Below are 20,735 nucleotides of genomic sequence, written 5' to 3' on the forward strand. Positions count from 1 at the left end.
TTATGCATTTCTCACTTCTCTTATGGAATTTCAAAGAAAAATATCTGAAGAGGCTATAGATTTACTTGACCTGCATTGCCAATTACAAGTTGCATGACCTTGGGCAAATCACTTCTCCAGGGTCCAACTGGTTATCTGTAACACATGTGACACCTGCACTGGGCCTAGCACAGTGCCAAAGTCACAGTAAATGTTCAAAAGAAATGGCACTTGTGAGTTTAATTAGACTACATTGAATGTAAGATCAATTCTAGCTCCAAAACATTTAGTGATTCCACATATCACTCTTTAACAAAAGGTTAAATGAGCTATCAAATTTAGTACTCATTTGTTATGTAACGAATATGTGCAGGATTGATGTGCATTCAAAGATGAACAAGAAATGGACCTAACTAGTCAAGGAACACTTAGCTACTATGCAGCACTTCACACTTATCAGAGGAAGAGACTGTTAATAGAAAATACAAAAACCAGAAAGACTTTACCTTTTCCTTTGCCAAACCACTTTCTGGAAAGAAAACAGAAAGTGAATATTCATAGCCACATCTCTGTAAGTGATCTGCCACTAGAGAGTTAGAGGCACCTATTAATAGGGCACTCCCTTCCACCGAAATGGACTGAGGCTGCAGTTTTCCACTCAACACAGGGTGCATCAATTCATGAATTAGCTGGTTTCTGAGTTGTGTCTAATGCAAAAAAAAAAAAAAAAAAAAGTAGACAAGAGAAAAAATTAAGTAGAACTATCTTATTAGAGATATACACAGATTTGTTGCACTGACTAGAGTCCTTGCTTTTACTTTCAGAATGGTTCTAGATCCATGGCCACAAGTTAGGAACCATTTGTCTTACCCTGTGAGCCAGCAAAAGCTTTCTTTCCCAACTCCCCAAACTGGTGGTTAGCCAGACCACTTGTAGACTCTAACTTCACTTCCCTAGAAGCCCATTTCAGCTTGTTAGCAGGATATCAAGTAAAGGAGAAAATTCTGCCACTTCAGACCTCTGGATTGTTGGAGGCTATGAAAATAATATTGGGTCAAACCAGTTTATTGAACACATTGATCAAAGTAAAACTGGGTTCCTAAAAGGGAAATAATATATGCAAGAGAAATTAATAAACCCCAAGGCAGCTTATTAAAATGCACTTTCACAGTATTTGAATCTCAAGCAATTATAAAGGACAATTTTCTCACGATTTATAAATAAGGACATTTAGACTCAAAGTGGATAATTTTCTTAAGGTTATAACATTGGCATTATTATTCATTTGGGTTTTAAGAAAATCCCCTAAATTATCAGACTAATGGAAGCTTGTTTAATTCTATTTAAAAATTTATTTTTTAAAAAAGTTTTTGGTATTAGAGATTGAACTCAGGGGTGCTTTACCCCTGAGCTACATCCCCTGCCCTTTTTTATTTTATTTACTTAGTATAAACAGGGTCTATACTAAGTTGCCAAGGCTGGCCTCAAACTTTCCTCCTACTTCAGCCTCCTGAATTGCTGGGATTACAATCTTGCTTCAGTCACAATTGGGCTAAGTTTAGGAGTAAACTGCCTGGATTCTTAGGGTTTAGCAGGAAATATCTAATAAGTCAAATTATCTATAGAATACAAGCAAGTGCCAAATGAAGTTTGTGTTTTACCTATTTCATATATCCTTTAACTACAGAATAGTATATAATTACCAGAACAGGATTATAAACCTAAAATCCTATATTTAAAAAGACATTTACACTGAACAAAATATACATGCTCAGCCTCATCTAAGACAATTCACTGCCTGAAATAATGAGTACCCACAGCAGCCTCCACAAATAAAATTTAGAAGTAGTTTAATTACATTTATAACATACAGAGGAAATGGTATATTTAGATCCAGCTGAATTAATAAAAAGATTTAGAGTGTCCTGCATATACATATTATAACAGGATAAAATGGTAAAGTGAGTGATATAAACAGGGTGAAAGGAAAGTAAAGAGTAGGAAAAAAAATGAAATAACATTACAGACCAATTTTCATCGAGACACACAAAAAGCACGTCATCTAGTACTTGCTAGAAGTAATACCACCAGCCTGGAGTTTCTCAGCAGTCAATTCAAAAAGAAAATCTATTAGAATTAAATTCTGTCATGTCCCTAAGATAAAAATCAAGTATAAAAGGACTATTACCATGGAGGTGTGGGGAGGAAGTGGGAGAGAAGACACACATCTCAAAAACTGACTAATCAGACCCAAAATAATGGAACAGAAGATTTGACAAGTTTCATTTATAGATAATGTAAGTGACTTTGTATTTAACCATAAATACAAGTTCTCTTCAAATACCCAACAGAATTAGGTCATCAAAAAATTCAAATTTTTAAAAATCAAAACTCACCTATGCTAGTTATTGAACTGAGAAAGTAAATTTTAGTTAAATCTGAGAAAGTAAAACTCTGCCCTGTCATTGATCAAGTTGAAATCATAGAAAACTGAATAGCCAGTTGCAAGATGAACAGGAACTCCTATTTCTCCCAAGGCTACACTGTAGCTATAAATTAACAGGCTAGCAAAATCCTGACACCGAAGCCAAAGGAGGACAGCTCAAAAAGGGTAATGATTGGTTGATATCAATTATGACTGAAGCTATTAATAAAAAACTTTCAGATCTACTACAGAATTAGACATGCCCAAGAATGCAAGGGTTGTTCAATATTAGAAAATTAATGAAGCACAATTAATTCTATGTGGGTTAATGTAGTTCACTTAATTCCAGATGGGTTTAGAAGTTAAGTGTTTAAAAAAAAAAAAAAAAAAAAAGCTTTTCCAAAATTTAAAAAGTGAAGACTCATTCTTAGTGCAAGACTGAGAATAAAAAAAAAAAAAAATAGATTTGACCATATAGAAACATAATATTCAATTTTAAAGCCAAATTAAAATTGAATACTGACATAAAGCATTGTAACAAAAACAGGAATGATTAATACTTTCTATTAAGAGCGATCTTAACACATTAATAAGAAAACACTAATCTCCTAAGAATGGGAAAAGAACATGAACTGTCAATCAATGGAAAACATACAAATATCCAGAAAAGATACACAACATTAATAATCAAATGAGTGAAATAATAAATGAATGTGCAAACAAAGTTTTCCCAATCTTAGACAGTGAAAAAACATAATTAACAGCAATACTGCCATGAAACAAACATTCTTAGACTGCTGGTAGAAAATAAACTATTACAATCTTTCCAGAACAAGAAATATACATCAAGAAACTTAAAAATGCTCATGCCCTTTGACTCAGTAATGAAATTCTATCTATTCTAGGTAAAAAAATGAGAGATGTAATTGACAGTTATATGTAAACTTGGATAAAAGCTAAACATTTAACAACTGGGAACTGCTACATAAATCACCCATACTTCCAAAGATTAGCCTGCTGTCACTGAAAATGGGGATTTCAAGAAATTTAAGGAAAGAGGGAAATGCTCATCAAATAATTTAATTAAAAAGGGTACACACATTATACCAATTAGTAGTTGTATTAGACATGATTTTTTTCTTTTTTGTACTTTCCAGATGAGTCTGAAATATTTTCATAAAGTTACAGAAGCAATGGGGAAGAGTGGTGGTGGTGAAATTGGGTTCACTTTTCCTTAATTTCTTACTATTTTAAATGTTGAACATAATTCTGAAATGTATATTATAAAATAAAACCCAATGAGCCAATCCTACTCTTTGCTGTTAATCTAAATGTATAGTGTAGTAATACATATTTGCTACCCATATTAAAGTATATTAGAGTCCAACATGGTGGTTCTCAATAGTGGTGAAAACGGTGAGGAGTTTGTGGGTCAAAAAATCAATGCCAGCCAAACCTATAAACAGTAGAAACAGTTTAAAAAAAAACTGTAAAGCTCAGACCTCAGCGGAGTAAAAAAACCTCCCCAAAGAAAGAAAAAAGAATTTGGATGATTTCATGTTATTAAAGCAACTTAGAAAAGAACAAAATTGAAATAGATGCAGTCAGAACTGAATGTTGAGGAAGTGGGAAATGACAAGAGCTGAAATGTGTTTAATGAACACTGCAGAATTCATGTCAATCCTCCTTCTGTCATCTCATTAGAGGTGGACAGCCAACAGTCCAAGCCTTTTTGTTGTTTTCAGCCCCACTTAGCCAAGACTCAAATCTAAATAATTTTGATAATTATCAAATAATCAACTGCTATTTTACTGATTCTGTAAAAAAAAAAAAGCTATTAAAATAATTTTCTGACAAAATATATTGGAACGTGTGAATATTCTAAAAAATTTTATTCCTCAAGCTATTCTATCATAAGCAGTACACCTAATGTTTTCGATGTAGTGTTAAAGCCCCTCTTCAATCAAACCTACTACAAAATCACTTGTTAGGGAACCTGTAAACCAGATTTATAAAACAAACCTAAATTAAAATGTGTTCATTACATAAATGTTACTATCTTAATGTCAGTTCAATAAATCTATTTGAATATTCTTTTTTTAAGACTACTCACTCAATATTTTCCATATAAAAATGTAACTCACCAATACAATGTTTATCAAGCTCTGGATGAATTTAAATGTGGACTGTTAACAGATTACACTTGTAAATTATGACACAGATATGCTTAAATCTGATACCTTAAGCGTGTCCAGTATACCCCGATCCTTAAACGTTTGATACAGCTTTTTTCGCAGTTCATCTTGACTCAATACATCACTCTTGGGGGGCATGGTGTACTGGAAGAGAAAATTATTATGAGTTACTTGGTGGACAAGGGGCCGTTAATTTTAAAAACAGGCCAGTGACCTCCCGGGAAACCCAAACAAGAGACTTAATTTCTGCCGGTACCCGGCAAGTGGCTAGTGTAGCTATCTGAGCCATCATCAGTATCAGCTTCCTCCCAAGTCCACCCCCCGTGACCCGAGTTCCAAAGCCCAATCCAGGCAGCAGGCTCAGGACGAAAGGGAATCCCTGCCTGTTTGGGGGATCGGGAAAAACAAGAAACCTGAATGTTCTCCCTAGCACTCGAAGCTAGAACTCTGGCGAAGACAGGCACTTCCTTTCTCCGCGGTTCTGAAGGATGGGCGGGGCCATGACCCAGGGAACACTCTCAAAGGCTGCTGGAGGGCGGACACGATGTCGGGGGAGGGGTGGCAGGGCAGCACCAGGAGACTTCACCACTCAGAGTCCATTCCGCCCCTCCCGAGGCCCGCCAAACGGAATCGCCTTTGTTGAATTGTTACGGCGCACGCGTCCCTCTGCGCATGCGCCCAGTGCTACCGGAAGCTCCACCCACATCTCGCGAGAGCGCACCGTTAGGGTCTCGCGAGTACTGCTCCTGGAGTCCTGGCTAAAGCTGGGAGCGCGGGTCTCCGCGGCGCGAACTGACTGGGCGTTTCCATTGTGGCATTTCACTACAGGTAGGGGTTGGAGCGTGTGGGGGGCGGGCGCTCCGGGTCCTTGGGGGACGTCCCAAGCCCCGCGTGATGCGGATATTGGTTGTACCTCCACCCCGCCTCGGCCTGGGCCAGCCGACGCAGTCAGCCCACCCGGGCATTCCGTACCGCGTTTCGATTTGCAAACGTCTGCCTTCTCGGAGGCTTGACTCTTACTAGGTTATTCAGCTAACCCAGTGTTTCATAACCACGGCATTATTGCCGTGTGGAGCTGGAAAATTCTTTGTTGTAGGAAGCAGTCCTGTGCATTGTAAGATGGTCACAGCATCCCCGGTCCGTACCGACTAAAAGCCAGTAGCACTCTGCCCTCGTGCGCACAGGTATGAGAACCAAGTCTCCGGACATTGCCATACATCCTCTGGGAGGCAAAATCGCCCCCGGTTTTTGTGTACCACGGAGCTGAACTTTCGTAGAGTTCCCGCCGTTGTGTGCTGTGAGCAAGATTAAAAAAGGTGAGCTCGGTCCCCAAGATGCTCAACTTTAATTAGAAAGAAAAGGAACCAGATCTCTCAGCAGTAAGAGAATATCACAGCCAAATAATTGAACTAGAACAAAGATGCCTTGTAGACTGGGTAAAGAGTTTAGAAAAAGGGAGGCAGTTTAAGATCAGGGACATATCTAGAAAAAGTGACTCATCAATGCCTTGATAGGTAGGATTTGAATGATGAGCAGGGAGGAGAGCATTGCAGGAAGGGGGAAATGTGCGAAGGAATGGAAAAAATATATATCAAGACCCTCTTGGGGGCAGTTGGGATTATGTCCTGACTCCCAAAGTTGTGCCCTGGGGACATAATGTATTTAAGTCCTATGAGGACAAAATTGGGTCAGTGTCAGCTTCGTGCACACTACTGAAGAAGAGTACAATGAGATTTGATTCCCGGCTGTGAAAAGTTTAAAGTATCTAAAAACCTGCAAGAGAAATAGACTTCAGAGGAGGTGGAGAGCCTATAGGTTTTTGTTGGAAATAGTTGTGTAAGAGGGACTTAGTTGGACATGAAGGATGGGTAAGGGTTGTACAGAATCAGTGAGAACATTCCAAGCACAAAGAAATAAGAACAGTCTGGAGTGGATGTAATCAAAGTGATTTTTAGAGGAAAAATAAGTAGACCGATCACTCAGCTCTATCAGAGGTGAACAATAAGGTTGAGAAAAGAAGAGGAACAATGTGGGAATCTGTTTTGGGTACTAGTAAATGATGCTGTAGTTGAGAAGCATTAAGACTTTTGAGCAGAGTAGTGAAACAATGAAAACAGTGTTCTAATAAGTGTTGATATGTTGTAAATACTGTTTAAAAGTATAATCACATGCCCACTGTTTAAAAATGCATTAGCACCTCAAGATACTCTCACCCCCATCTTTTGGTCCCAGAGTTGAATAGAATTAGGTAAAATGTTCTCCAAGAGTCAGCATAAACTCACTTGGGTGGGGAAATTGCTTATAACATTAATGGGAAGATTTCCCATTAGATACCTATTAATAGTATGCATACCACTCTTTGCAATAGTTAGATCCCTTGCCACACCACTTTAGTCTTGCAGCCCCAGGTCTATGGAGCAACTGAAACCACTGCTCTCAGGAGCACAGGGCAGTTTTCTAGAAATTTCCTGTAAGAAATGGTTGGCTTTTGCAACTGGGATGCATGAGTTTTGCCTTTCATTTCCCTGCAGTTTAAAATTCTTAAGAGTTGGAAAGGAATTCTAAGTTCATTGAGATCATCCTCCCTCTCTCCCACTGGTGGTCTTCCAACCACCCCTTACACATTTCTAGCTTCCTTGAACTTCAAAGCTGTGCTGGGCTTGGCCTACAGAGCTGTTTAGAATGTCTGTCGAATCCAGAGTTAGTAAATATTTGGCACTCACATAGGCACTGCACTCCCCATAGCAGGCATGAATAATTGATCACAGCAACTTACAGTAAGTTGTCTTAATTTCCTTTTCAGCACCAGTTCCTGGTAGTCAGTACCAGTTTGTTAGAATTCACTCACTAGAAGAAACCCTTTACCATCCCTAATCAAACCCCCTTTCTATTAGACAGCATATAGTATTGTGCTATGCACACACATACCCACCAAAGTTTCCCTCCCGCTGCACGCTGCAACATCTTCAGTTCCTCTTGTTCCAGAGCATTCTCTAGCCTAGATCCTGTCCTCCCCCTATCACACACACAGTTTAGTTATTGATCTCTTTAAAATGTGATTCCCAGAACTGAGTACCTTCTCCAAAGATATTATTAATAAAGATGGCCTTGCTTGGACATCGTCTTTCTCTCAATGCAGCCTAAAATTGCTTTAGTTTTTTTTGACCATCATATCAAACTGCTACCTATTAACTGAGCTTGCAGTAAATTAAAGATGATTTGCTCTTTTGGGGGTGTGAGGGTGTACTGGGGATTGAACTCAGGGGCACTCAACCACTGAGCCACATCCCCAGCACTTCTTTGTATTTTATTTAGAGACAGAGTCTCCCAGAGTTGCTTTGGGCCCCGCTTTTGCTGAGGCTGGCTTTGAACTCTCAATCCTCCTGACTCAACCTCCTGAGCTGCCTGGATTACAGGCATGTGCCATCATGTCTGGTGATGATTTGCTTTTAATCTAGGTTTCCCTCCTCCTGTTGTTGTGCAATTTTTTTTTTATACCCAATTGCAGAGCTCTATTTTTCATCTTCTTAATTGTATCTTATTAATTTCACCTGACTTTCCTAGCAATGGAGGTTTTTTAAATCTTTTTTTTTTTTTTCCCCACGGAGGAGGGTACTGGGAATCTAACTCGGACTCTCTATCACTGAGCTACATCCCCAGCCAGGCTCTCATTAAGTTGCTGAGGTTGTCCTTGAACATGACGATCCTCCAATCTCAGCCTCCCAAGTTGCTGAGATTATAGGCATGCACCACCATACCTGGCTCCCTATTTTACCTTTTAATAAACTTTCTGCCTTTAGTCTTATCTTTGAATGTGGTAAGTTTTGTCCAAGTTGACTTAAATGCTGAACTGTACTAGATGAAGGTCATCCTCAAAACCTCCCTAGAGACCCTGGGCCGTAAATTGACATAGAATACTCAATGTTCTAAAGGTATTGACACTCAAGTCAGCTGTGAGTCATCCCTTATTCAGCAAATAATCAGTGCTTACTGGACCTCTGACACTTTTGTAGCTCTGGGGTTACTACAGTGAATATGACTGTTTTCATACTGTATACATTCTAGCAAGACTCTATTTTATCACCCAGGCTACAGGTCTCCAGTTTGTTCTTAGATACTGGCAAAAAGTGATTTACTGTCTACCTACAATATTTCCCTTCCAAAACAAAGTGTAAATTTGGCATTACTTGTTCTCAGTGTAAGTGCAGTATGTGAATGAATAACAAACTAATCTGTTTCTTCTAGGAATTCATATTAATGAACTAATATATGCTAAAAGCTCCTGACATAGCATCTGACCAAAAACAGGAATTTAATACATATTTCTGTTGTTTTAGTCTCTTTGAATGTGCCCAGTTATAGACTAGGAGACAACTCTTTTCCTGTTTCTGAAAATAGTAGCATTTATCTATCTCTGAGGTTATGACACTTTTATGTACCATGCTTACTCAAATGTTACTAATACACAATCACATTTGTTAATCCAAGCTATATAATTTGTTAGGACCTAAAGACAGATTTATTGAAATGCCTATTTTTGTAACATACCTACCTTGAAATCTGCATCCAGCCTAACTTGCTTTTTTCCATGCTTACAGTTTGAAAGTCATTCTCTTTAACAGAAAATGGAAGTTAAGCACATCTGCATCCTCTTCAGTATATACCATGTACTTGAAGCAGTTGACCTTTTTCCCCTCTTTCCTTATCAAAACCTAAAAAGGCTTTTGTTTTTCCCTCAATTTACACCTTCAGTTTCTTGGGGGCTTTTACCTTTCTGATTCTAACCTCACAGATTTCTGGTCCAGTTATGTTCATTAGTAGTTAGTGATCTGCTATCTACATCATTTATCTGTCCTCTTTAAGGTAGCCAGAGAGAGCACCTCATATCACCAAGTTGATTTCTTTAGTTATCTCCCTCTCAAAAAGATCAAATCACCCTAGCCACCAAGGGACAGTTACCCTTTCCACTACACTTGAGAGTTCTGGCTCTTCTCTCATTAGCCACCAAGTTCAGTCCTTTATCAATGGGGGATTTCTTCATAGGTACCCTAACAAACTTCAGTAACTTCTTACAAAGATGCTGTTGATCACCTGAACTCAGACTTCCTTGTCAATCCTGAGACCCTTGTGATCTCAGCACTGGACCTGTCAGTTCATTTCAGTGTTCAGGCTACTTGATGCTGAAATCCCACCTTATCCCTCATTCCTGCATTCCAGCAGCATCTGACAGACATCTTAGTCCAGACTACAGCCCCCTCTCTGCAGTTCCATTCTGCAAGCATTGGGCATTCTTGTGAGGTGTTCTGGATATGTGGTGGAAAAAACATAGGCTCTGTTCATTTCTCCATTGTCTTCTTCATGTTGCTGTACTTATCTTCACATTGGTACATTATCGCCTCCCCCAATACCTTTCCCCGTAGTTTGAAACCCATGCCCCTGGTAAGTGAACTCCCTTTTGTTCTCCAGTCTCTTCATACAACATGTCTTCTGCCCATGTGCTGACACTGCCTTTTTTCTCATACCCACAGGTTTTTCAGTTTTGACATGTGTTAGTTTCCTGTTACTGCCTTAACATTGCCACAGCTTCAGTGTCTTAATATAACAAATATATTATCTTACAGTTTTGTAGATAGAAGTTTGACACAGGTCTCCCTGGTCAGCAGGGATGTCTATGTTCCTTTTGGAAACTGTGGGAGAATCTGTTTCCTTGTGTTTACCAGCTTTAAGAGGCCTCTTGCATCCCTTGGCTTTGACTTCATCCTCCATTTTCAAAACCATGAATATTGTAGCCCTGTGACCATCTGTGTGCATACATTTCCCTCTGACTTTCCTCCTCTGCTGCCCTCTTCCGTTTTTAAGGATGCTTGTGATTATATTGGGCCCAACTGAATAAGCCAGAATAATCTCCTATTTCAAGGTCAGCTGACGAGCAGCTTTAGTTCCATCTGCAACCTTAAATCCTTTTTGCCGGGAATACTAAAGTACAGGTTCCTTATCCATGAATTAGAACATGGACTTCTCAAGAGAGGGGACACTATTCAGCATGATCACCTGAGTGAGGCATTTGGAAACCATCCTAGATTCTTCTCTCTTCCTTAGCTCCCCAATTTAATTCCCAAATTCTGTGTAGCTACCTCCTCACCTCTAGACCTGGCCTTCCTTACAGATGATTCAAGGGCCTCTATTAAGGTGATGGGAAAATTGAGCAGACATATACACACTCATGCCAACAGGCACTGTGCCCTATCGATTGCTTTGTTTATATTATTTATTTTATATATTGGAATTCTGAGTAATACTTGCTTTGTGGGTGGAGAAGATTTCTTAACTTTTATAAAGAGAATTTCCAATCATTGATCTGGAGTTCTGTTTTGTATTGTAGCCACTAGCCACATGTGACTATTTATATTTAAATTAATTAAAATTAACTTAATTTCCAAATTCAGTTCTGCAGTCACACTGGCCACATTTCAAATGCTGCTGGCTCCCATATTGAACAGTGCAGTTATAGAACATTTCCATCCTTGCAGAAAGTTTAGTATTTTGGACAGCAATAGTTTGTCTCTCCTTTACCCATTACCCAGTGATGGTAAGCCTGCGAATAGTTGCTGAATAATTGCAGGTGTTCTGTTCCTGAGACAATGGGGTTATTTTCTCTCAAGGTTTTCAGTTCTTCTGCTTCATCTGACAGGTTTTCTTCAGTAGAATTGGGTGGAGAGTTACAGCTCTTCTTACTTCAGCAGTTAGTGAAATCAAATTGTCGGCAGCTCAAGTCAAGAATAGAATGTAGATGAAGAAAACTGTCTCGTCTGCTTAACTTTTTTTTAATTTTTAACAGAACTCTTATGCATCTGTCCTTCAGTTCCCTTTCTGTTTATTTTCATGCTATGTTAAAACACTGTTTTTCTCCCATTGGCAGATTCCATAAAGGGGTGAATGTGGGGAAGAATGTGGGTTATCTTCCTTATACATGAATTTCCTTCTGCTGCTTAAGTTTGGGGTGTGTGTGTGTTTTCTCCTATTACTGTTTAAGTGTTTATGCTGAAGAAAGTAAGCCCTTCCCTTGGCAAATTGCAGCTCTGAAGCCTCTTCCAGCAAGAATTTATGATATCATTATTTACTTGGTTCAAATTTCAAATTCCTTTTGCTCTTTCCTGCACTTCCACTGGAGATTTATTGCCAATTCTCCTAGTTTTGCATAGCTTTTGTATCATTTCTACTTGTCTTTGTTATTCAGTTTTATTTGAACCTTTTTCATATCTTACCCCTGAAACAGGGGCAAACTTTTTTTGTAAAGGACCAGATGGTCTCTGTTGCAGCTGCTCAGCTCTGCCATTGAAGGGTGAAAACAGCCTTAAACAATAGTAAGAGAATGCACAAGGCTAGAATTGACCAGCCTGCCAGCCCCTGCCCCAAATAACATTTAAAGTCCTACTTCATCGTGCCAAAAGAGTCTCTTCTCCAAGTCAAGTTAAAAGTGCCAGCTGTGCCCTTATTTCCTGATGATGAAACACATTTCAGTTTTCTGATTTCGGTGCACGTTCTGTGTGAACCAGCAGAAGGCCTGGTGAGGTTTGGTGAGTCTTGGGCTCTGTCTGTTCCAGATGCCAGGAAGCTGACTGGACACTCCCAGTTAATTGAATTCCCACCCCACATGGAGGAGTTACTAGGTGCCACCTCCTGGTGTGTATGTGTTCTTCCATGTTATTCGAGATAATCACTGTGAACCAGACACCATGCATTAGATTTTCATGCTTTACATTCATTAGATTGTAGTATCCTTATAAGCACACCATAAGGAAGCTATGATGTTATCCCTGTTGCACAGATGAGGAAACGGACACTGGGAGGTTGAAGACCATGCCTGTGGTCACATTTCTAGTAAGAGGCAGAGCTAGACTTGAACCTGGCTTTGTCTGACTCCAAAGCCCTGTGCTAAAAATACAAATGTGTAAATTCATCCGCCACCCCACTCCCTCCCTCCACCAAGCCATCATCCATCTTTCTGTGCATCTAAAGCCAAGGGAATCACTGACTATTCCCGCCCAGTTTCTTAGTTTTGTTTTGTTTTCTTTAGTCAACCTTTAACCCTAGTTCCAAGATCTCAGTGCCTCAGAATTTCTCCTTTTTGGATTATTTCTTCCATTTTTTTTCTAGAATACAGAATTATTTCTTCCTTACTTATAAATTGGTGTATGAAGAGGTATATCATAGGCTCTTGCATTTGCAGGCTTAAATTTGTAGCACACATCCTTTAGGTAGAAAGAAGACAAAGTATACAATTTGTAGACAAATGCTACAATGCCTCTAAATGTGTGTGGTACACTTGTTTTTAGCTTCTGAAGGATGCCTCCTGGAAATTTCCAAGGCAAGCTAATTATTTCCTTCATCTTTTCCACATTCCATTGTACTTAACTATTCACCCTCTATTAATCTTTCCAAGTGTTGATGTGAATGCTAACTGGTTCAGTCCAAATTAAATGTAACTTCATCAGACACAGTGTTTCTTGAGCTGAATGCTCCAAACTTTCAAATCATGAAAATGTTATCTTTATGATTTCATATTAGAGGTTTTTCAGTTTCCCTCTGAAAATTATAGTATATTGGAATCTCAGTATATTGGATTCTATAGGATATATCACAAATATCTAATTTGTATAGTCCAAAAGCCACATATATATGATAATATACTGGAAAGCACGTCAAGCTCAGTGGCATCCTCCTCTACAGTGTGAAGTTTAAGTAAAAAAAAAAAATTCTAGAGTTAGTGTTAATCTTATTTTTATATTTCATTCAGTATTGAGTACTAAAAATGTATTTTTCATTTAATTTAATTAGGAGCCATATATTGAAGACAATGTCTGGAAGCTTCTACTTTGTAATTGTTGGCCACCATGATAATCCAGTTTTTGAAATGGAATTTTTGCCAGCTGGGAAAGCAGAATCCAAAGTGCGTATGAAACCTTAAATTGAATGAGAATTTTTATGCTGTTGTAATGATGTGGTATAATATGATTTTAGAAATGGAAGCAATCTGGACAGATGGAGCAACTCAAGTCCACCATAGTTAAATGAGGGTCTCTCTGGAGGCCTACAGACTGATAGAAGCCAGCCAGGAAATGTTTTTGAAGTTGTTTATTCAGCCTTCAATTCAGCATATACTTGGTACAGACTAGCATGATGCCCAGTTCTCTTTCCTATAATATTAAGTTCAATGTGTCTCCCACTATGAAGTGCTGCTTAAGTGCATGGAAACACAGTCCACCTGTAGTGGGTCTGGATGAACAGCCCTTGCAGCCTGGAAATGCCATGGAAGTCCATTCTATTGCACTGAATCACATTTTTCCATCAGGGCCGAGATAGTAGATCAATTTATATACCTGAGAGGATTAAAAGAGACCCTCACTCCCATGTCCTGCTGCTACTGGGTCTACAGCATCTTGTTTTCAGTGACTTCTACAGATTGGTATGCTGGGTAAAGTATCTGTGTGGTCTCTTCCCCAGGGACTCCCTGGCTGTGTGCAGGTAATTTGGAAAGCAGCACCAGAGGTTATTATACCCCCTGACTTTCTTATTGTCAAGGAGAATTCCAGAGAAATAAGTTTGGGCTGGCTGTAGCAGGACATACATATAATCTTGGCAACTCAGGAGGCTGAGGCAGGAGGATTACAAGTTTGAGGCCAGCCTTGACAACTCAGTGAGACCCTGTCTCAAATAATAAAAAAAAAAAAAAAGATTTGGGGATATATCTCAGTGGTAAAGTACTCCTGGTTTCAATCCCCAGTACCAAGAAAGATAAGTTTGGTTCAAGAACATGTTACCAACCATTCAAACAGAGTATTGAGATGAGAGTAGCCCAATCCTGTTGGGCATGGTGGCACACACCTGTAATCCCAACTACTCTGGAAGCTGAGGCAAGAGTATCACAAGTTTGAGGCCAGCTCTTATCTGAGCAATTTATGGAGATGAGACCCTGTCCTTTTTTTTTTTTTAATTATTTTTTTATTTTTAATTTTTTGATACATTGTACACAAATGAGGTACAACTTTTCATTTCTCTGGTTGTACATGAAGTACCGTTTGCGTAATCATACATGTACATAGGGTAATGGAGTTTGTCTCATTCCATTATCTTTCCTTCCCCCTGCCCCCTCCCCACCCCTCATTTCCCTCTACACAATCCATCCTTCCTCCATTCTTCCCTTACCGCCTCCCCCCACCCCCCATTATGTATCATCATCCACTTATCAGAGAAAACATTTGGCCTTTTTTTGGGGGGCGGGGGGGCTGGCTTATCTCATTTAGCATGGTATTCTCCAACTCCATCCATTTACCTGCAAATACCATAATTTTATTCTTCTTTATGGCTGAATAATATTCCATTGTGTATATATACCACCGTTTCTTTATCCATTCATCTATTGAAGGGCATCTAGGTTGGTTCCACAATCTAGCTATTGTGAATTGAGCTGCTATAAACATTGACGTGGCTGCGTCACTGTAGTATGCTGTTTTTAAGTCCTTTGGGTATAAACTGAGGAGTGGGTCAAATGGTGGTTCCATTCTAAGTTTTCTAAGGAATCTCCACACTGCTTTCCAGAGTGATTACACCAATTTGCAATCCCACCAGCAATGTATGAGTATACCTTTTTCTCCACATCCTCACCAACACCTATTGTTGCTTGTATTCTTGATAATAGCCATTCTAATTGGGGTGTCTTAAAAATAAATAAGGACTGGGGATGTGCATAGCTCAGTGGTAGAACACTTGCCTAGCTTGTATGAGGCCTCTGTTCAATCCCCAGTACCATTAAAAAAAGAGAGAGGAAGAACAGTTCAATCCCCTGCATATTTTTGTAATAGTATGCCTAATAAATTGCTGACAAGTATGCTATTTCTCCCAACCTCCACAAATAGGTTTCAGTGTCCTTTAAGATAACAAGCTGATTTTTTAAATTAATCATAATGCACAATCTTAAGCTTAAGATACTTTTTAACTGGTCAGATCTTCCCACAAAATATGAGATTGAAGGTATTCTCTATCAGGCATTATTGCAACATTATTTTCCCACAGTCTAATGAGAATGTTGTACATTAGACTTTTGGAGATATCTCTTTAGCTATAATTGCTTTATGGGGCATTGCTGCTTCTAAACAATTTCTGTTCTCTCCAGTGGACTCGTGATGGACAGAGTAGCACATATAAAAACACTTTGCTTAACTTGGTCTTAGTTCTCTCTCCTGTGACCACTCACCATCTTAAAGCATTTCTACAGTTCATACGCATTATTTCAAGAGTGATCATTAGTGTGAAGTCATGGAAAACACTGTTGTGAGCCAGATACAAAATACATCCATTATCTAAGGATTCAATTAACTTCGTCATGGCAACATGAGTGAAGTAAACATTAGCTGTACAAGGGATTCTAGGGCAACTGCAGCCTTCCTCCAGCCTATTCATGGGAACAGCCTCCTTAGCAAAAGGGTTGTGTTACTTTCCTGCAGCTGTTGTGACAAAACACCAAAACCTAAGTGACTTAGAACAACAGAAATGTATTGTCTCTCAGTTCTAGGAGACAGAAATCTGCAATTAAGGTGTTGGCAGGGCCATATGCCCTATGAAAGCACTAAAGAAGGATTTGTTCTAGGCCTCTTTCCTACCTTCTAGTAGTTCCTTGGCTTGTAGCGTTAGTGTTCATGTGGCTGCCTTTCTGTGTGCATACCTGTCTCCAAATCCCTTTTTATAAGCGCCCCAGTCATTGGATTAGAGGCCCACCCTGCTCCATTTTGGCCTCATCTTAACCACATCTGCAGTCGCTTGGGTCATAGTACTTGGGCTTAGGATTTCAATAAATTAACTTCGGGGAGGTACAATTCAGGCATTTTGAAAGAAAGAAGTTCACCAAAGTGGACTACATTCCAAGTTGTAAGCTTCCTCTCCACATTGTAGTGGACGAGTCCCACCCTCTCTGCAGTTAAGCCTTTTCAGCCTACCAACTAGACACTCCCAACTGATAGAATCGTCCCCTGCTGTTGACATGATGACTCTTCCCAGCTGGGGCTGAGCATGGCCTCCTGCCACTCCCAGATCTCCATGCCACATAAGTTCCACTCACCTGAAAGAGGCCTTTGGGCAGGCCAGTACGAGTGCCAACCCTTCAGTTGTCTTTACTGCTTCCCTGGTGCCACTCCTCAGGAAGCCCAGCTCTCTCTGCTGTCTCCCGCCCTTGAGACTCTGTATGGCAGCCCTTTTCTACAACTGTCCTTTGCCATCTCCATGGCCCTCGCCTCCCTAATGTGCTGGCCTTGATCCACATCCACTTACATATGTTTCTCATGCCTTTCTCTAATAAGATGTGAGCTGCTCTTTTTGTGAGTGTGGTATCTAGTATTGAATCCATGAGCACTTTACCACTGAGCCTTACCCCCACCCTTTTTAATTTTTATACTTTGAGACAGGGTCTTGCTGAGTTGCTTAGGGCTTTGCTTAAGTTGCTGAGGTTGGCTTTGAACTTGTAATCTTCCTGCCTCAACCTCCCAGGTCACTGGGATTACAGGTATGTGCCACCGTACCCAGCTCAAGATGTGAGCTTCTTAAAGCAGAATCTAAAACACACCCTCCGCCTTTTTTTTTTTTTTCCTTAAGTGTATTCTTTTACATGCTTAAGTGGTTACAGAATTTGGTAACTTTCTTGTAATATGAAAAATACAATTTTCTGTATAGTTTCTTAGACACATTTATTGGCTATTTCTGTTCTTATTGAGTTTTAGGTATCAAATTAAAACATAAAAACAAGTTATGTCTCTTGATAATAAATGAAGTAAAAGCAAATGGTGTTTTTCCCCACAAGAAAACCATATATAGAATTTATAGAACTATTGGCATTCCTGATGCCACATTGCAGTGTTAATCTGTTGCTTCTCTCTGTCATTTAGGATGATCATCGTCATCTGAACCAATTCATAGCTCATGCTGCTCTTGACCTTGTGGATGAAAACATGTGGCTTTCAAACAACATGTATTTGAAAACTGTGGACAAATTCAATGAGTGGTTTGTGTCAGCATTTGTCACTGCAGGGCATATCCTTAACTTAAGAGTAAAGATATTGAACTAAGGTTGGGTTAGCAAACTAGAACATGGAACACAGATACCAGGCTCTGAGTCTATAAGCGTCAAGGAATCAGGTAAAAATTTTCAATTCGTAGGCTACTTTTCTTTTGGGAAAAATGTGTTTTAACAGATCATTTAAAAATTATCATGTATAAAACGCAGGTTTAGCCAGGTTCAGTGGTGCACACCTGTAATCCCAGCAGCTTGGGAGGCTGAGGCAGGAGAATCGCAAGTTCAAGACCAGCTTTTGCAGTTTAGCGAGGCCCTAAGCAACTTAGCAAGTCCCTTTCTCCAAAAAGGGCTGGGGATGTGTCTTGGGTTGAGCATCCCTGGGCTAAATCCCCAGCCCCCCCGCCCAAAAAAAAAAAAAAAAAAAAAACAGGTATATCTGAATCATATCAAGGGTGATTTTACTTTATTTCTAACTTTAAAAGATTATATTCTCTCTTTAAGGTAAAACTAAGTTGACTTTAGACCCATTTTATGTATTCAACTTTTTCATTGCATTTACTACTGTGCATGGGACTAATCTGAGTAACACCAATTATTGCTTTTTCATTTCTAATAAAGATTATGCCTTAATTACTTCACATATGAGATTTATTATGCTTCATGATGTAAGGCAAGAAGATGGAATCAAGAACTTCTTTACCGATGTCTATGATTTATATATAAAGGTATGGTATGTTCTATTATTTTTAAAAATCTGATTATAAAAACGAATTCTAGCTTTGACAGGAAATTGGCCTGTTTAACTCCTTTTTGCAGTTTTTCATTTCACACTAGTTTTCCCCCAATCAGAACTAGCTTTGTCAACTTTCTCAGCAGGCAAATCTTCACTGACAAGTCAAGATGTATTTGGGAAAACAGCTCTTGGTAGGCTGCTTTCTTGATAAATTCAGCTGTATGCACCAAAGATAGAATGACACATTATCAAGTGATTAAGGTGTGATAATCAGTAGCTCCTTTCCCTATTAGTAATTCCATTTAATATTATATTTTTCTCACATGTTATGATGCACTTACTTTAGCTAAGGAACTGATCATTTAGCTTTGTGTTAAAAAAGAATATTAAAACTCTGATTTGAAAAAAAATTACCACACAAAAATAACTTTTTCTTAACACTGAACATATAGCAAAGTTTTTCCTTTGTTTATGTAGTCCAAAGGGCCTTCCAGGTTAATCCATGTGTTTTATAATGAATACCAGTAGATTTGTATTTCACACACAGGGTGAATCCTGAAAACTAATTTAATGTATGCACATAAACCCATCATATTACTATTAGTTTTGACACAGGTACTTCTCAAAACTGAAACACCAAAACAAAAAAATTCCTTGTGGGGACATTAGTGTTGAACAATGGAGCATTTTCAATAAAACCTAAAAATGTGGTATTCAGACTTGTTTTGAATATCTTGATGAACTTTAATTTAAAAATTTTAAATAATTTAGAGACTTGATTTATCAGCCCTTTTGCTTTGACAACACAATACCTTCTTCTTTCCTAGTTTGCAATGAATCCATTTTATGAACCCAATTCTCCTATACGATCAAGCGCATTTGACAGAAAAGTTCAGTTTCTTGGGAAGAAACACCTTTTAAGCTGAATGCAGAAAAATTCTGAAGTAAACAATGTCACCACAATGGGGTATACTCAGGAATGTGTACATTGTAAGTAACTTGATTAAATAGTCTGGAAAACTTGTCTCATTTTACCTAAATCTAACAGAATTTCTTTATATTTAAAAGTAGTCACATTGTGTTTCATGTGGATTATCAACATTAATATTTGCTTGTGAAATGTTATTTATAAAGAGCTCTTTATCAATAATCTTAATAATTGAGAATAAGCTTTTGACTTTCCTGATTCTGATAACTTGGTCTTGATGTAACAATTCATTAAAAAAAAAAAAGTCATAGTCAAGATTTGGTAGACAAATTTAAAAGATTTTCCAGAAGTGAATGAGATTGATAGCACATACATTGTATATTTGGAGATGTTATAAAAATTTATAGTGTACTGCATTACTCAAGAAGCTGAAGTAGAAAGCTTTTGCAGTGTTAAATGTTGCATGCCTGCCTTTGTCAGATGGTAGGAATATGATCCTACTCTAGAATTCTGGACCCATGTGTGCAAAATGGACCAGTTATAGGCCACAGTGAAACTTGTCGCCTCCATCACCTTATGTTCTTGTAGTTCCTCTCTCTGAAGACAGTAAGCTAAGGATTAAATGAACCCACTGGATCTCTATTCTTGTAAAAAGCTGTAATGCAATTTGAGAAATGTTATTAAGGAAAAGTTTAGATTACATTAACATTTGCAGTTGGCCTTTTAGGCTATCCATAGGGGGGGACCAGGAGTGGTCTTTTCTGTTTTATAATAGTGTGTGATTTGACTGTAAAATAGTAAATATCCATGGAAGAACAAGTAATGGAACTGGAAATTTTCTGTACTAATCGTGAGCACTTCTGAATAACTTTTGAGCAAGTAATTCTAAGCTTGGTCTTATATCCTGGTATGAAGTTGGAACCGTCATTTTTTTTTACTCTATTTATTTGATTTCTTAAATAAAGATGCATGTTCAATATTGTGGTAGTTTTGCTTATTTCTGGTTCTGGGAATTGAACCCAGGGGTGCTCTATCACTAAGATACATCCCTAGCCCTTTTTATTTTGTATTTTGAGACAAGGTCTTACTAAATTGTCTAGGCTGGCCTTGAACTTGCGATCCTCCTGCCTCAGCCTCTGAAGTATAGGTGTGTGCCACTGTGCTGGCAGTTGAGGTAGTTTGATAACCAATTTTGAAGGGCTGCCCAACACCACCAGTTTTAGTCCTCTTTCCCCTGTTGAAAGTCTGCAAAGTAAAATAACTTAATCCATTGGATCACTTCCAAGTAGGTAACCATAGCTTTAAGAACAGGCAAAGATACTCATATGGAAATCTTCGAGTATTTTCAGCTATGCTAATAGGAGAGACCCAAACATATATTTATTGTCTATAACTTGCCCAACCCTCAGCAA

At 38.7% G+C, this 20,735-nt stretch overlaps 2 protein-coding genes across 5 annotated transcripts in view; one reads left to right on the forward strand and one right to left on the reverse strand.

Annotated features, from left to right (window-relative positions):
• Positions 1-5,232, reverse strand: part of OFD1 (OFD1 centriole and centriolar satellite protein) — a 40,258-nt gene extending 35,026 nt beyond the window's left edge. The window contains exons 1-3 of the mRNA XM_079123139.1: positions 5,013-5,232; positions 4,645-4,743; positions 486-686 (exon numbers count right to left, since the gene is read on the reverse strand). Coding sequence (XP_078979265.1) covers positions 486-686; positions 4,645-4,737 — 294 coding nt within the window. The 5' untranslated portion in view covers positions 4,738-4,743; positions 5,013-5,232. The remainder of the gene's footprint in view (positions 1-485; positions 687-4,644; positions 4,744-5,012) is intronic.
• Positions 5,233-5,289: 57 nt separating this feature from the next.
• TRAPPC2 (trafficking protein particle complex subunit 2) lies at positions 5,290-20,302 on the forward strand. Of its 4 annotated transcripts, none has more exons than XM_079123293.1 (6): positions 5,316-5,427; positions 5,696-5,783; positions 13,438-13,549; positions 17,535-17,678; positions 18,301-18,387; positions 19,223-20,302. In XM_079123293.1, the coding sequence occupies exons 3-6, from the start codon at positions 13,457-13,459 to the stop codon at positions 19,319-19,321; spliced, it is 423 nt and encodes a 140-aa protein (XP_078979419.1). In that variant the 5' UTR covers positions 5,316-5,427; positions 5,696-5,783; positions 13,438-13,456; the 3' UTR covers positions 19,322-20,302. The 4 variants fall into 4 exon arrangements, with proteins under 4 accessions (XP_078979417.1, XP_078979420.1, XP_078979419.1 ...); XM_079123292.1 differs by having other exon boundaries at positions 5,317-5,427; positions 5,696-5,915; XM_079123291.1 differs by lacking the exon at positions 5,696-5,783 and having other exon boundaries at positions 5,290-5,427.
• Positions 20,303-20,735: the final 433 nt, after the last annotated feature.

The sequence above is a fragment of the Sciurus vulgaris genome, assembly GCF_902686455.1.
Source record: "Sciurus vulgaris genome assembly, chromosome: X".
NCBI classification, from domain to species: Eukaryota; Metazoa; Chordata; class Mammalia; order Rodentia; family Sciuridae; genus Sciurus; species Sciurus vulgaris.

Bases quoted from the DNA above. Each gene is read 5' to 3' on its own strand.
- TRAPPC2 (XM_079123291.1), top strand. From the start codon at position 13,457: ATGTCTGGAAGCTTCTACTTTGTAATTGTTGGCCACCATGATAATCCA. The intron at 13,550-17,534 runs GTGCGTATGAAA...TCTGTCATTTAG, and splicing joins CTGGGAAAGCAGAATCCAAA to GATGATCATCGTCATCTGAA. The intron at 18,388-19,222 runs GTATGGTATGTT...CTTCTTTCCTAG, and splicing joins TCTATGATTTATATATAAAG to TTTGCAATGAATCCATTTTA.